General features: G+C 37.0%; 1 protein-coding gene across 2 annotated transcripts in view; it reads left to right on the top strand.

The window, feature by feature from the left end:
• Positions 1-17,921, top strand: part of UNC13C (unc-13 homolog C) — a 577,988-nt gene that overhangs the window by 195,273 nt on the left and 364,794 nt on the right. For both annotated transcript variants that reach the window (XM_004578069.4, XM_036495361.2), the window contains 2 exons: positions 471-542; positions 9,663-9,882. In XM_004578069.4, coding sequence (XP_004578126.2) covers positions 471-542; positions 9,663-9,882 — 292 coding nt within the window. The remainder of the gene's footprint in view (positions 1-470; positions 543-9,662; positions 9,883-17,921) is intronic.

Below are 17,921 nucleotides of genomic sequence, written 5' to 3'. Positions count from 1 at the left end.
AAATGGGCTCTTGAAAGAAAGAATTCTGATTTGGTTGAAAAATAACCCAAGAATCATGTAATACCAGTTGTGACTGAGGACCACTACCCAAGTCAGGTTGGTTCTGTGTCAGTGTTCATAAAATGAAGGAATGTGATATAACTACTTTGGATGATAACAAAATCCTGGAAGGCTCTTAATAGTTAGAGAACTCAAGCACATGGCCTGGCCTTTTAGGGCTGTAGTTCCATCACCTGTAAACTACAGACGGTAAACATGATGGTTAGTGGAATCTTTTCTAACTTTAATGCTACAGTTCCATGTTCTTGGTGAATTGGTCGACTTCCAAACCAAGGCAGGTTCCTATTGACTGACACATGAACAGTGATAGTCAATATTTTTTCTTTTTCATGTTCTTTTAAGCAGTGTGCTCTGGCAACTTCTTCATGTATTTAATAATAATAATAGTTATTATTATTTGGCTTTTTTAGACACTGGCTGCCCGGAAATCTGGTCTTTCTCTAGCCATGGTGATTAGGACATCACTGAACAATGAGGAACTGGTAGGTACGGTGTCAACTGCTGTGTATTAATTGTAGTCATAGGAGAAAAGCCATTCTACTTGAACTTTTCTTTGGAATATTTATTCCAAAGTTCTGGGAGTAACTGGGAGCATGACAAAAACATGACCACAAATGTCCCCAGATCCTGCACTTGAGTATCACAAACTCTGTTCTTGAAAAACGCATGTACGTTCCCATCTTTAGATGTGCTATTCCAACCTAAAATAAGTCTCCTGCTTTCTCCCCATGGAAAAACAACTTTTTTTTCCCATCATCAACATGTTAAGTTTTACTTTTCTAATGAGGCTTTCTCCAAATGCCCTCCTTGCCTTCTGGTTGAAATATTGGCTTCCTCCTGTGGGGTTTTAAAGCATTTCATCATGACTTTTGCAACATATGATGGATAAAGGTGAGGACTGCTTGGTGTGAGTCCCATCTGGTGCTCAATTAGCAGGCTCATATTTGGCAGGTTGAACTTATCTGTACCAGAGTTCCTTCATCTATAAAGTGCAGCAACAATAAAACCTAGAGGGTTGGGTGGGGGTGGGCGGGACTGATACTTCATTGCCATTGGGCATAGCCTACAATGTAGTCAGCAGTTCATGGGTGCTACTTTGCTATTATCTTTTTAAAAATCAGTTTGATTGTTAGGTATCAAACTTTCTCTTTAGACTTAAGGCTCCTTACAAGTAGCACTCAGCTTTGTTTGTTGTTTAAACTAAATGTTTTCATCCATTATAAGAAAGATACTTTGTTCATTCTTGTTGCATGAAAAAACAGCCTCTCTGGCAGGTACACATAGGCTAGAAATGCTTTTGTCAGTAATCAATAAATATGATTTATCAGAGGACCCAGAGGAGTTTTAAAATATATCTATGCTTGGATTTCACTCTAACCTCATTGGCCCTACATGTAGAATAGGTTTGAGATTTTGTAAAAGCCTAATATGTGTATGCCCACATGTGCATGTGTTATGCTAAGGCAAATCTATCCATACTTGACTGAATGTTTGCTTGGGACAGTTCACCTGTGTCCTCCTATATGAAATTTAATATACCTAACCTCTCTCTATTTCAGCAACTTTGCCATTAAAAACTAAACACACACACACAAAAACATAATCCACCATAATTATATTACTTTAAAATGTGTATGTGTATTTCATATTTAACTATTATTTGTCTATATTTCTCATTGCCTTGTTCCTGTCACACAAATATCAACCTTTCCTACATTTTTTTTCATTAGCAAGCTCCTTTCACCACAATACACAGGTAACCACTGAGAAGCATAAAATGTTGGAGAAGACATTCATGTTCATTGAGAATGTCTATTGAAAACCTGGAAGCTGCAGCCAAGTGAATGCATGTATAGTTGTGCAACAAGATATAAAAATGTGACTGTTATCTTAAGTTTTATTTTCACTATGATCCATTAGGTTTATGATGTCCAGTATTATTTTGAATGTAGTTTGGGTATGTGAGAAAATAAGCATCTTTAAAAATATATGAGAAACCTGGCATGGGAAAGTAGTAGAGGATAGCCAAGGCCTTGGGAACTATACCCACATCGAAAATCAAAAGGAAGTTCTTGGCCCCTGGCTTTGGATTAGCTTAACTCTGGCCGTTGTGGTCAGCGGTCAGAAGATCTTTCTCTCTGTCTCTCTTTCTCTTTGTAAATCTGACTTTTTAATAAAAACAGATAAATCTTTAAATATATATGTATACATTTAATATCTACAATATAATACATGATACAATAATAAATGTAATATATACAAAATAATATATTATAAATATGACCTGTGAATTTTAATATCTTCTATATTAAAACATACTAAATAAATATTTAATAAATATACTAAGGTATATAATGTATAGACAGTAAAATAAATAAAATGAAATATAAAAACTATATGCAAAATATATAAAACATATGATACAATAATAAATATAGAAAAGATTTAATTATACATGTGTATATTTAAAGAAACCTGTCTTGCTGGCAGGATCTGAGAACCTATAATCTTCTATTCTTTAGGACAGCATCAAGGTTAAAGGACTTGTGGTGATCAACTACTATAGGATTCCTTTCCTGTGTTTCAAATATGGTATTTCATTTGACCTACAAATATCTATTTAAAAATAAAACAATAGAAATTTTAGATTGAAACTACATTTTCTGAATGTCTGCACAAAGAACACATCCTTACTCTATGGTTCAATTTACTATAGATTCAACTTTTAGCATCTTAGGCAAATCTTTTCTTTTCTTTCAGACATCTCAGTAAAGGATTTTCTGTGTAGGCATTGCCATGACAAATAAAGTACATCAGATCCCTGTCAAGTTCATAAAGACCATTTCCCTGAGGCCCATATCTCAAAAAGTAAATGAAATATGATTTCTGTGTAACACGCATATTAAATGTCACTCTGGACAAGCTGTCATATTCAGTCATTTCGTAGGCAACTCTCATAAATGGTGAAACACATAACTTCCATGCTTTGGTGCTGGAAGTCTTACTAGATACGCTCTGAGTAAAAGCATGAAATACTTGTTTTTGCGTGCAGCGAGATGACTTTTCCATGTGGGAGATACCAAATAGTATAATTTGTGTTTTAATTAAAGAAAACACACAATAGAAACTTCAGTCATCTCTTCCAAAGAAGTAGAAGGCTCTAGGGTGTGACACAAGATGACCCTGGGTGAGGTCCACATGGCCACAGTTTCCATAAGTGCCTCCTCTTGTTCACAGCCAAGGCTGGCTTCCATTCCAGGGAGTGCTGACCAGGAAACAGGCAGTAATCATGCCTGAAGAGTATCTCTGGTGTGTCACTATTGCTGTTGCCCTATTGAGATAGGTCTTGTCCCAGCTTCACAATACAAGCTGTGAGTCATTGGGCAAGTTAAGGGAACACTCTTTTCTCATATGTTTACTAATCATATATTTTGTGCTAATGTTTACAAATAAACAGGGCCTTGCAAAATTTGGGCATCAATATGGAACTTGCTACATAAAATATGATGGCAAACTTTCCTTGTACGTCTCCACAATGCTTTCCATAAATAAATTGCTGTACTTTGAAGGATTAGAAAACGTGCCTCTAAAATCATGTGGAGTTGGTGTTTGTTTTGAGCAACTCAATATAGCAATTCATTTGCGATCTTTGAATGTTTGTTCTTGAGTCAGTTTATAAAATTTGCTTATTCACTGAAAGTTTGAAGTCGAGAGAAAAATTACATCAATAGTACCTATAAAATATACCCTGTAGCATAACAGATGGCATGTCCTATATTGTGCTGTCTTTCAATGAATTAATCATGTACTTGGTCTTTGTTCTGTCCTCTTCATTTTGACTTACCACATAGGTTTCTTAGGATGATGATAATTAATATCTGTTACAAAATATTATAAGGAAAAGAAAATGTCTTGCACACAGATGAGCATATAACTTGCAGTGTGTGTGTACTCTCTGGTACAAAAACTTTTTACTTGAGTGGTTTAACTTCTACAATCAGTTTTATTGATGATTATTAACATAAATAAATCAACACTAAAATTGTATTTTTACAATACTCAGGAATTTATTCTGGCATCTATTTTTCTTCACATTTATGCTGTATTTCATTAATTACATTTGCTCTGCAAATAATTCTCATTTTTTTATTCAGTCCTTGAGTAAAATATGTTTTTCCCTGAAGAGAGCATGCACGAGTACATAAAAGACACTTCAGTACAAAAAAGCACATACTTTCCTTGAGATTATAAAAATGTGATGCTTTTTGAGTATACCAAATGAAAATTTACATAACCACATCAGGGGAATTCACAGCAAAATGAAAGAGAATTTACTTTATTAACTTAGTCACTGGTCAACACAATGAGAGAAAAAGAGAAAAAAATAAAGCAAATGGAGGCAATCAGTACATTTATTAACAGTTGATAAATTTTGATATTGATAGTCTAAAAACCTAAGTATTGCTCTTGGCAGGAAGCTTGATTGCTTTATTTCTCAGACTCATTTGTAGTTTCTTCAGAAGGCTATGAATGCAAAAGGTAACTTTTAAAAAAAATTAAGGAATTTTTTTTATCAGAAAGAGAGATTTACAGAGAGGAGGAGAAACAGAGAGGAAGATCTTCCATCTGATGGTTCACTCCCAAAGTGGCCACAACAGCCAGAGCTGAGCTAATCCAAAGCCAGGAGCCAGAAGCCTCTTCTGGGTCTCCCACCTGGGTACAAGATCCAAAGGCTTTGGGCTGTCCTCAACTGATTTCTCAGGCCACAAGCAGGGAGCTGGATGGGAAGTGGGGCTGTCGGGATTAGAACAGGTGCCCTTATGGGATCCCAGTATGTTCAAGGCAAGGACTTAACCACTAGACTATTGCGCTGGGCCCAGAGACAACTAATATCCTTATAATATGTTATTTGCTTTTTAAACAATGTGATACGTTAGTACAACTCACTCTACATAATTTCTTTGAGAAGAAATTTTTGACAAAATACTTGGCCAGGATGTAAACATCCTCTTCTTTGTGGTCTATTGATTGTATGTGGCAACAGAGACTGATCCATAAATTGAGGCATTTGTTAATCTTATTTCTGTAGCTTCAAACAGCATCCTTGAACACTAAAAGCTATCTTCTTCACTAGAATCACTTAAGCAATATAAGAATAATGTTGTTTGCTTCCTTATGCAAGTTTTTCTTCCTGTCTATGCAGAGAAAAATACTGAAAGGACATATACTAAACCATTCCTAACTTTAAAAAATCAATCATATAATTTTTATTTTTTGATTCAGTGAGTTTTTATCAATAAGTTTTTCAGTGAATATGCACTTTATATATTTTTCATATACATATATGTAGAAACAAATGCATTTTTTGAAAATGTGTGCTTTCTATAGAAGATTTAAAAAGCTTAAAAAACATATTTAACATAATTTAGCAGGAACTCACCCATATTACTGAATTGGTCTGTCTTCTGGTCCTAATCACACTAGTTTACATTTTGTTGTTCTAAATCATTCCTCTATATCCATGAAGAATTGATTATCAGTCTCCAAAGGATATAAAAATCTGCACATGCTCAGTTATCTTTTAAAAAAATAATATGGTATTTATTGTACAATCTCTATATACTTCTAAATCATTTCTGGCCTACTTATAGTACTTAGTGTCATATATATGCTGTTTTAATAGATATTGTACTATATTGTTTATGAAATAATTGCAAGAAAAAATAATCTGTACATTTTAAATACATGTGTTTTCCCTTGATTTTTTCATCCACTGATGAACCCATGGACGTGGGATCTAAGAGTACAGAGGCTCAACGGTTTCTGATTCCACATTGAATGCCTAAGCCAGAGTGTCTCTCTAGATTGCCTACCCATTTTCATCTTCTTCAGCTGATGTTCTGCTTTCTACTGGCTTTACCTGTCTGGTTACTCTAGGTGCTACATTAAAAAAAGCAAAACACAAAAGACAGAAACTCTCTTTCCTTTAATCCAGGTCCTAATGTAATGATAAGCTACAACTTTCCATTTGACATGATGTCTGCATTTGATGATTTTATCAATTGTTTTTTTAATTTACTTTCTCACCCAACAAAAATTCTAGACATTTTTTCTGTCTGATGGTCCTGTGAGAAGTAACCTGGGTTTGTTGCTAAGAAAGCACGTTCTTTCCCTCAGATCCCATGTTACGGTTAAATGTAAGAATCCCATTTTATAAAATGTGTTTTTGCAAGTTTTCCTCTTCCTACATTCTTTATTCTGAACTGATCACCATCCCATTTTGTACTTGCTGAAATAAGTAACATTTTCATTTAAAAATAATTTTCAGTTTTGACAAACACATGTTCATATTTCAAAAGTCAAGATGCACATGTTTTAATGAGAAGCTCAAGCTTTTTTTGTCAGCATCTATAACTTCTGTGTATTGGGTTAAGTCTTAATGCTGATTCAGCTGATTTTCATGGTTTGTTTAATAAATTTTCCATTTGTATAATTCTGCTTTTGCATAAGATGGATAGTGTATTTTTTTTAAACAAAACCAAAGTAAACGTAACACTTCCAGAAAACTTTCTAAATGATCTATTCAGAGCTTTTATCAACTTCCTCTAGACCAGTTAATTTTTTTTTAAAAAGATTTATTTATTTTTACTGCAAAGTCAGATACACAGAGAGGAGGAGAGACAGAGAGGAAGATCTTCCGTCCGATGATTCACTCCCCAAGTGAGCCGCAATGGGCTGGTGCGTGCCAATCCGATCCCGGGAACCTGGAACCTCTTCCGGGTCTCCCACGTGGGTGCAGTGTCCCAATGCATTGGGCCGTCCTCGACTGCTTTCCCAGGCCACAAGCAGGGAGTGGATGGGAAGTGGAGCTGCTGGGATTAGAACCGGCGCCCATATGGGATCCCGGGGCGTTCAAGGCGAGGACTTTAGCCGCTAGGCCACGCCTCTGGGTCCAAGACCAGTTAATTTTTAGCAAGCGTTTTTCGTATTTGTTCTTTTACTATAGAACTGAAGGACTTATAGAACTGATACTTGAATTTAATAAAAAGAAAATAAACAAAGGGCAATTGATAAATACATGAATATTCATTTAGTATTGAACTAAGAGAGAAATTGATGTTCACAAATAACCCATTGCGTAGGTCTGCTTTGTAAATTATATTAATTTCTTCTTTTGTATTCACCAACAGTACATTATTATACTGCTATTTAGTATTCCATTTTGTTAGAATAATTGCTTTTTTTTTTTTTACTAGGACCTAGGTCAAATTGACTCCTGTAATTCTAAGTATAACTTAATCCTTCCTTAGATGTTCAACTAGACTACAAATGCTATACTAAAGGCTTGACCACAAAGCCCATAGAGCCTTACTCAGCAGGTGGGACAGGAGAATTAGTGAGTGTGAATGGCTAAAGAGAAATAGATTGTGCCAAGGATTGCTCACTATACTGTAATGGAATTGAATGTAGCTGGGCAGCTAAAGTGAATAATACATACTCCTGTTTCTACAAGAAGTATCAACAGTTCTTAGAATGACACCTTCATTATTAAATGAAGCCTAGAAATTTCTTTGGCTCAGACTATCTGCACCAAAAAGTGATGGGTCCAGTTGATCTTTTAAAATAAACCCTAGTCCTGAGGTCTTCCACTTGGCTGCTACCCATGATGTTCATACTGCTCTGTGTCTCACTTAAAGTATAAAAAGCCATGGGAAGACAAGAAATATGAAGACTAATGGCCTATAACAAAATGAGTAAGCAGAAGAAAAATTGTTGACCTTAAATTCATGCATCAGAGAAGAAGGAATGTTGAAAAATAGCACACAACATAAATATCAGAGGCAATGGATATAGTACTTATACGGATTTGATTATTATATTAAATCTATATATGTATATACATATATAATACATGTGTATATGTATGTATATGTATATAGTCACCTTATACTGCAATGAAGCAATGCATAATAGGGAAACAAAAGTGGGATTTGGCAAAATATATGGAGCTGAACATTCAAAGATAGAAAATTGTTCTTCAAACTTTAACTCCCTTGCAGGATTCCTCTGACACCATTACCCAACATGTTCTGGGAGAACACATAGTAAGGAAAACACACTAATAAACAGCAATACGCTGTTTCTGCCTTTTAGAATTGCAAAAGAATGGAAAGTCAGTCATGTCAACACTGTAGAAAGATATTCTGAAAAGATATTAAAGAGTGATTAGTGCATAATAAAGTGCTTCTATTCAAGCATCTCTCGTCAGCAGTGTTCTTAGAGCATCTGTGAGAATAGCATCCACTATACATTGGTAGTCATGTGAAATTATTTGGAAATATATCCTTGGAGATATTAGTATTTCTTTTAGGAGGTCACTGTCACAGTGGGGTATGAGAAACATAGAGAAGAGTGTATCAGTAAGCTTAATTTTTACCACCCAGTATTTTTTAAAAATCTGTTAGTACTATACTTAGAATTTTTTAGTGTTTCGAAGCCTATATAAGATTTTGTTACCATTATATGATTATCTTCCAAAAAATGCATGCAGTAGGAGAGCTGAGTGAGAAAGGAAGTTTAGAGACTTCACATCTCTGTGCATGAAGGGGTTCATAAATAGATACCATTCATTTTTCAAAAAAATCATTTCTACCCCTACCTTGTGATAAAGAAAAATAATAATCAATATTGAGGCATGAAAGAAAGAAAAACAGAAGGTAGTCCCCAACTAAAAGAACCCATTTTAAATATTTTGTAATCAACCAAGTCTACAAAACAAAAACAGATGTTCTGGCAGCCTGTTGAGTGCATTTTCCAATTCACTGATGGTTTGTGGTTATGAATTCTGTCCATGTACTATCAAAAATCACACACCTTTAAAATAGAAATGATCACAGGAGAGTGACACATGTCATATTTGCCTTCTGTTAGTATTTTCTTGTGACTTAGCTGTTGAGATCGTTTCTGCTTAACTGGTGTTGGAAGCATTTCACTGCAGAATGACTAGGAAGAAGCACACGTTGGGGATAAGGAGTGGTGAAATGTCAGTGAAGCCCAAAGAATCACACACAAAAAGGAAGGATGTGAAAGAAGGATGGGGGTATTTCTAGAGAGTTTAGGGTCAGCATGGAGAATACTTTCTATACATTTCACAACTTAACCAAAGCCAACTTGGACTTCAAAGATGGATCTAGTTTTTGAATTAATATTTCAACCATGTTTTTCACCTCAGGGCCTTTGCTAGACTCTGAGAATTGATCTAGTACAAACACAGTATTTATCATTCTGGCCCACGTGGAGTTTGTGATATAAATACAAGACATAAATACCAGCATATTGGAAATGTGTGGTACTGTAAGAGAAGCTGTCCTATGTGGTCAAGTCCAATCTGCAAGATCAAGGATTTCATTATGTTCAATGAATGGAACTGGTCTCTAAAATACTGAGTGAAGTGTAAGTGGGCAGAGTTGTTCTTGCTATCATCCAGGGGAGTCTCTGAAAACAGCATCTTTAGGGAAAAGTGATAAAAGGGTTCTTCTTATGTTGCAGTTCTTCAAACTCACTGACATGGCTTGCCTTGGTGACTTCTCTCATCTTCACAGAAAATGCATGTCTTCAAGAAGACCTTGCAGGCATTGATCTACCCCATGTCTTCCACCACTCCACACAATTTTGAGGTCTGGACAGCTACGACGCCCACATATTGTTACGAGTGTGAAGGGCTCCTGTGGGGCATTGCCCGGCAAGGCATGAAGTGTTTGGAATGTGGAGTGAAATGCCATGAAAAGTGCCAGGACCTCCTAAACGCTGACTGTTTGCAGAGTGAGTACTTGATTTGACTGAGGAAGTGGTATGCAAAGCCTGTCTTATCCCATATGTTTCTAGATCAGATACTCCTCTCTTGGGGTTTTCGATAATTCCCACTCATTTTATCTCTTCCACTTCTTTTAAAAACAAATTCTTTTTACTTTTGATGATGCTTGCATAGTTGAGAGGGATGCATGCCCGTGTGGACACTGATTAGGGTGGGGAGGGTCAAGGAACAGGGGGAATGGGATGAGATGACTTCTTCTAATCTTCTTTTCTTCCTGTGTTTGGGGAAAGTAAGGAGAGAAGGGAAAAAGGCTGCTTCCAGCATCCCAACCACAGCTGTCCATGGGAATGAGGGATGGCCACCCAGTATGATCTAGGGTCACCAATGTGGAGCATGTTCAAATGATACTGCTTAAGTGGTTTTGATCGTTGTGAGGTGCTGTTGATTTAATTGCTTCAAGGTTGAGGAAATCTTTCTAAGGTTCATTTGCTGATGTAGTCCACCTAGAGTACTTATTCGCCCAAATCCTTGTTGTCAAAGCTTGACCAGAGATGTCCAATTTGTTCTACCCTCTATGGTACTAGATGTCTTGTGCAGGCCTCAGTGAACTGGTTGTCATGTCTCCATGAGCATCTGGGCATGCCATCCTCTGCACAGGCTTCAGTAATCGTGGAGACCCAGTTCTGACACATACATCCCATAATGTTGTAGTTTCTCCATGGTTGGAGTACTGAGTCCAGTGATCTGATTGGGGGACCCCAAAGAAACCTTGCCAAAGATGACCACATCCTAACTCCTTTGTGTGCCAGCCAGTGCAAAGTCCAGCTCAATCACACCAGCCTAATACACACCATGATGGCTGCAATAACCTGGCTAGTTCTGTTCCCACTTTCAACTCATACACAAACCAGTGGATGCTACAGCCCAGCTTAACCATGCTCACCACACACTCTGCCCTCATGTATTCCAGTGGGAACTGCAGCCTAGTCAGAGCCTCCTACTGCTGACACTAAGTGATATATATTAACTGCCAAATCATTGTTGATGATATATTTTTACTGCATTGAAGCAGGCACTGTCAGCATCCTGAGTGATTGCCTGATGAGGAAAACAATTTATCAAGAATAAAATTTCAGTGGGTATTCCAGCTTGTGTCTTACTGGTGTTCAGAATAGCCACATATGTCAAGGGGGATGGAAGAGTATGGAAAATCATGTTCTCTAAGGTGTTTGAAGTGATATCTGAAGCCATGCTGAATTCTCTGGACAGAATACATATACCAGGCATGGGGGTCATTGCCTACATCATCAAAAAAGGACTGAGTCACTGAAGGCCCAGTGTACTGACACTGTCTCCAGGGCCTACATGTTTCAGTGAAACAGAACAGGCTATCCAGAATAAAAGAAAGTAGTCTCCAGACAGTGTCTAAGAACCAGCCCCCCCATGCAGTCACATTAACTGCAAGTCTGACAGAACCCAAGAAACTGGAATTGAGGGTCTTGATCTGGATGTCAAAGAGCAATAAAACTTAACAGATATGTGACATTGGGTGGAGTTTTAAAAAATTTTTTTCTGGAGGCTTCCTGGTCCTCAATTAGTTATAATAACGCTTATTTTTGAGAATCATTGGGAAGGCTAAATGAAATGATACATGAAATGTGCTAAGTTTGGCCCGTGGTAGATACTCAGTGAATTTTAATGACTCTTTATTCCTTTCATAGTTTTGAATGAATCTGTGCCACCTCACTTTTTATGACCAATTAGCTTACATTTTTCATTTCCATTTTTTTCTGACATTTAGGAATGTCAAAATATCAGACTCTAAATTACATATGTAATTGACTTTTTACTGATGTATTTGTTGAGTAGTTCCCATGGACATTACCATAAAAAAATTGCCAAATTAACATAGTAACCATGGTTGTTCACTTCACCATAAGTTTTTCTTACACTTAAAAATTGTGTCATTTATTGTTTAAATGAATATAGTCAGTGTAGAATGTAAGCTTGCCTACTACTGAGGAGAAAACAGAAAAAACATATTGAAGACGAAATCAGAGATACTGTCACAACTGGCTTGTTGTAGTTGAAATCTCATGTTTTGCAATTTCTTCTATGAAATTTGTATTGTCCTTACAGATATCAAATTGAAATTGTGTAAATTAAAATAAATTATTTCTTCTCCCCACAAAAAGTAACAACCTTTCTGAGACAAAACAAGGTACGTTTGGGTTAAAAATGATTGCTTAAGGTATCAGAAAGCATTAGTTTGAGGAGTTAGATGGTTAGATGTTTTTTAAAAAATGATTGCTTAAAATGATAGTGGCTTGATTTGGCATTACTTATCTAATTCACTTGCAAAACCTAATTCTATTAGAATTAAAGTTTACTGATTTAAAAAAATGAATTGCAAACATATCTTAAGAAACACACATACTAGGATAGTGGTGTTTGAGAAAATAGAATGTTGCCTTCTAGAAATGAAGGCTTGAATGTTTCAGGGAGAAAGAATGGAACTCATATCCAAGAGATAGATCCAGGAGCTCCTTGTTCTCTTGGTCTTTAAGTTGACACCCATTCATCAAACTTAGAAATGCCTTCAGAATCTGTCTCCTTTTTCTTAAATCAGCATGTGTTTCCAATCTTTGCTAAATGAGGTATGCAATCCCAAATTTCCACTGAGAGCATTCAGTAAAATGCACATAGAAATTGGAAGAACAAAAATCAGAGAACCGTAAGGTCAGTTATGTATGTATCCATGCTGAGACATTTTCTTTAATAATCCTTCCCCTGTATTTTTCCCTAAAATTGATGCTTTCACATTGCTCAGAAGATGGCTCTGCAAATGTGTGTTTCTCCGTTTGTTGCTTGGTATACCTAGCAATAAAATTTACAATTGTCTCTAAGAATCAACAAAATTACCTTAAGAAATTTTACTCTTTTGTTATTTTAAGTGAGCAATGTGCAATAATCACACCATGCTTGATAGCTCCATGTACGCCAACACTGGAACAAAGGAAGGAGTTTAAAGGTTAAGAGATATTTAACCTTTTGGGATTGGCTCATTTCCCTTAGCATTATGGTTTCCAGTTTGGCCCATTTGGCCACAAAGAACTGCATTTTGTTTTTTTTTTTAATAGCTGAATAGTATTCCATGGAGTAGATGAACCATAGCTTTCTTATCCAATCCTCTGCTGATGGGCATTTTGGCTGCTTCCATGTTTTTGCAATTACTGATTGTGCTGCTATGAACATAGGGGTGCATGTTGGTTTCTCATAAAACAAGTGTTCTGTATATATTCCTAGAAGTGCTGTTGCTGGATCATACGGTATGTTGATTTTGAGTTGTTTGAATGTTCTCCATACCGATTTCCATAAAGGCTGTACCAGCCTGCAGCCCCACCAGCAGTGGAGTAGGGTTCCCTTTTCCCCGCAACCTCGCCAACAAGTGTTGTTGGTGCTTTTATTCATGTGGGCCAGTCTTACTGGCGTTAGGTGGTACCTCATTGATGTTTTAATTTGGATTTCCCTTATTGCCAGGGAACTTGAGCATTTTTTCAAGTGTTTATTTGCCATTTGGGTTTGTTCCTTTGTGAAGTGTCTGCCCACTTCCCACATGTTTGCCTTAATTTAAGATGAAATGATGTTATGTATAACATATTATGTTATGTATATGTTGTGTATAAACTAAAATTGAAATGTCATTGAGGTGGTCACAGAAGGTGGTTAAGAACTCGCATTTACTTTTAACATATTGGTTACTCATTACTATGTCAATTAATTCCATAATGATGTAAATTTTTGCTGATGGTATGTTGGAGCTTTTAATTGATCGGGATGATACTCTGCTGGCTCTGTCTTCAGACCAGAGAGGGTATACCTAAGAAGGCTTTGAACTTGACTGGACAATAAGATGCTAGCCTCTATGTTTGGTATATGCTTGCAGTGGGGGAATCTCAACTGAACTTGAACTGTGGTTATGCAACAAGGTGGAGGAATCCCCCATGGTGGGAGGGCTTGGGGAGGGGTGGGGAGAACCCAAGTACCTATGAAACTGTGTCACATAATACAATGTAATTAATGAATTAAAAATAAAAGAAAAAAGAAAGAAAAAAAAATAAATCTTAAAAACAAAAACAAAACAAAAAAAGGTTAAGAGATAACAGATTTGGGAGATCTAGCTAATTAAGCTTCCTGTAGATGTAAGGTCTGTAGCTTTCTTTTTAAAAACATGATTTAATCTGTTTGAATGCCACTAGAGAAAATTTAACACTGTGATAAAACGGCTTAACTCATTGTTAGAAGATTCTAGTTTCTAAATTAAAATTTAAACTGAAATTTACCCCTTTATACTTTCTAGCCATTGAGCTGTGCCTTATCTCCTCAGAAAATAGTTAACAAATTGGCTTCCATTGCATATGATGGTTTTTCAGGTGTTTAAAAATAGTTATTCCACCTTCTTTGGATTTCTAGAACCTGCATTATTTTACTGATTTTTTTTCTGCAGTCACAATAGTTTATCTCCTCTTTCATTCTCTCTCTCTGATAGAAAAGTTCTCCATGTTATTTAATGACCCATGCAAAAGATTATATTCAATTACTTCACACTGATGTGAGCTTGCCATTTCTTTCACATGTAAGGTTTGTGTCTTGCACACATGCAGTCCAGTAAAAGCGAAGTGATGGTGAAATGCCACTCATTGCATCAATGATTCTATGCAGATTCAGAGATGCCTGAAAGGTCTTAGATAAACTCACACGTAACTTCATCTCATTTCCTCTCTGGTTGATCTCATTTGGTAGTGGTTCCTGCAAGTTCCTGCAGTTCTGACTCAAGACTTGCAGCCATAGTGTTGTGGGCATGGTTTACTGGAACAAAAGGAACCAGGGATTACAATCTGAGAAAGGAGAACTGATTTACTTCACCTTCAGTTCCAAGCCAGTGGGAGCAGCCAGAGTTCACCTGCCATATCCATATTTAGTTTGTATCCTATCATTTAGAGAGACATTTTATTTTTATTTGCTAAACGTATCCAGATGTAGAAGAATTGAACTGTAGAAAATAGAAGAGCATATTATGACCCTAAGTGATAATGATAAAACCAATAATATAACCAATAAGGAACTTCCATGAGCAGTATTGGCAGCTTTAAACCAGGAAAAAATAAATAAATAAAGCAACATTGAAAAAGAAAAAGAGCCTATTGGCTGGGCTGAGTCTGTTTGTTGAAGAGAGATAGTATATTAAATATTTTCCTTGATTGTTTTGTCAATGTAAAAAGGAGGAGTTGGTTGTTTGGCTCAGCATTTGAGCCACTGCTTCAGACACCTGCCTCCCATATTAGAGTCTCCCAGATGGAGGTGCAGCTCAGCTTTTGATTCCAACATTCTGTTAGTATGCACCCTGGCGGGGGGGGGGGGTGGGGAGCAGGTAATGGCTCTCCTACCACCCACACAGGAGGCATAGCGAGTATCTGGCACCTACCTGATCCAGCCCTAGTTGTTGCAGGTGCTTAATGAGTGGACCCCAAAATTGATTCATTCTCTGTGTCTCTGTCTCTGTCTCTCTCTCATTCCTACCCTATTTAAAATTAATAAAAATAGGGCTTGGCGGTGTGGCCTAGTGGCTAAGGTTCTCGCCTTGATCCCATATGGCTGCTGGTTCTGATCCCGGCAGCTCCACTTCCTCTCTATCTCTCCTCCTCTCAGTATATCTGACTTTGTAATGGGAATAAAATAAATCTTTAAAAAAAAAAAAATTAATAAAAATATTTTTAAAGCAAAACAAAAAAACAAGAAACCCAGCAACTGAAAAACATACCAGTAATCTTGGTACCTAACACAGCTGGATTTCACTTTCTATGTGTCTCTATGGATGGAATTTCAAAGTCTTACTTAGAAAACATTTTGCCTGATTTTAATTGTCTATTAGAAATTTGAAGTACCTATATGTAAGGTTAAAATTGATTTCACCAAGTTTAGTGAAACAGCATCTTGCAAGACCTGTTCATTAGTTCTGTGCCATTTTCCATTTACATTGTTAGCCCTTTTGTGTACTAATACAAGCGATTAGAAATTCACATTAGTAAAATCTGACTTGATATTCTTGTTTGCAAAACAGGCATTGATTCACTTTTCTGTTGTCCTATTGCCACATTTTACAACCATGGTCTTTCAAGACCTTCAAGCATTTGTAAATATTTAACCACTCCTGTGGTTGGGAATGTTATTCTGGTCTTTTGGAGGTAGAAAATATAAGTGATATATTTTCTGGAATGAACCCTAAAATGAAAGAAGTGACCACATCTCTGGGGTACTTTAGCAGTTGTTTGAGCAGCACTTGGACAAGATATGACGATGCCCATAATGTTCAACAAGCAGTTTATCCACTGCTACACAGCAGATAGTATAGTACTGATCTCCATAGAAAGTAACACACATTTAAGTACAGGAAGTAGCTTGTTAGATATTAATTAGACAGTAGATAGTCATGAGAAATACAATGAGAAATAGCCTGTAATAGTTTGAAGATCATTTTTCCATCTGAGCAACTGATAATAGAGGAACTCTGAGTGAATTATGAAAGTGAATCCAATTTTCCTCCCTTTATAGTGTCTTATAAAAACAAAATCAAGTGAATATTACAGCCTGATTTTGTTCCTGTTTCCACAAACTCCAAGTCTAGTATTTCTTTCCTAACATTACTAAGTATGTAAGATTGATCCTATGGAATAGTTGGAAAGTTGTAATATTGTGTTTAGTTATTTCCCACTTTCTTCCCCTGACTTGTTGACCTTCTGTGATGCCCAAACATTGGCTTCTCAGAATTTCCCACCATGATCTCTTCTCAAGACCTGGCATCTATGTGGCTAACCCACCAACACACCATAGATCCTGCCACCACCCCCTCCCTACATGTTACTACCTTGACTTTCAACAACTGCAAGATGGAAATAATCTGATATGTTAATTTGGGTAAAATAGAACCAACAGTTAATTACCTTCATACAATAGTTGGTTCCTTAACCTAAAGGAGCAGACTGGTCATAGGGCATTTCCAGAAACTATGATTGGCTCTTCAAGATGAACTATGAGATGTGAATATCCTGTGCGTTATCATAGTGAAGTCTACATAATATGCTCATTGGATGTTAATGTACATTTTGGTAGTCTTGAACTACTTTAGAGAGATTGCTTTTTCTTTTTCTTTTTTCTTTTTTAAAGATTTTATTATTATTGGACAGCCGGACATATAGAGAGGAGGAGAGACAGAGAGGAAGATCTTCCGTCCAATAATTCACTCCCCAAGTGAGCCACAATGGGCCGGTGCTGCGCTGATCCAATGCCGGGAACCTGGAACCTCTTCCGGGTCTCCCACGTGGGTGCAGGGTCCCAAAGCATTGGGCTGTCCTCAACTGCTTTCCCAGGCCACAAGCAGGGAGCTGGATGGGAAGTGGAGCTGCCGGGATTAGAACCGGCGCCCATATGGGATCCCGGGGCTTTCAAGGCAAGGACTTTAGCCGCTAGGCCACGCTGCCGGGCCTGAGATTGCTTTTTCAGTGTCTGTGACTACTAGAATTTTTTTTTAAATCTCCCTGAGCATTCTTTTCTTCATACTTGAAATGAGTGAATAATAGCTGTCCTGGGCCAGCAACTGAAGCCCTCTAGGAACACACTGATAGTGGTTTTACCCATTACTGTAAAAGAGAGAGTGCACATGCAGGCGAACCATATGCCACCTCAACAAGGTGATGCTAAAAAACAGGCATGCTCTGTTAGCTGTTGTCTGAAAGTAAAGACAAGTCCATCATCTGGTAGCTTATAAATGTTAGCTGGAATAGAAAGTCAGACTAGAGCGAGGCAACCTCTGTTCTTGGTGAAGAAGCAGTGGTTGCACTTATTAAGCCCTAAAAGGAATGTTTGGTATTTTGTGTTTGACAGGTTTCTCTCTGGGCTCATAGTAATGAAGTGGCCTTCTATACCTGCCATCAACATTACCATATAGTGAGCATTATTGAGGTGGCTGGTGGAGTTGACTCTTCAAGTG

The sequence above is a fragment of the Ochotona princeps genome, chromosome 6 (genome assembly GCF_030435755.1).
Source record: "Ochotona princeps isolate mOchPri1 chromosome 6, mOchPri1.hap1, whole genome shotgun sequence".
NCBI classification, from domain to species: Eukaryota; Metazoa; Chordata; class Mammalia; order Lagomorpha; family Ochotonidae; genus Ochotona; species Ochotona princeps.
This window is presented reverse-complemented; position numbering and strand designations above follow the sequence as displayed.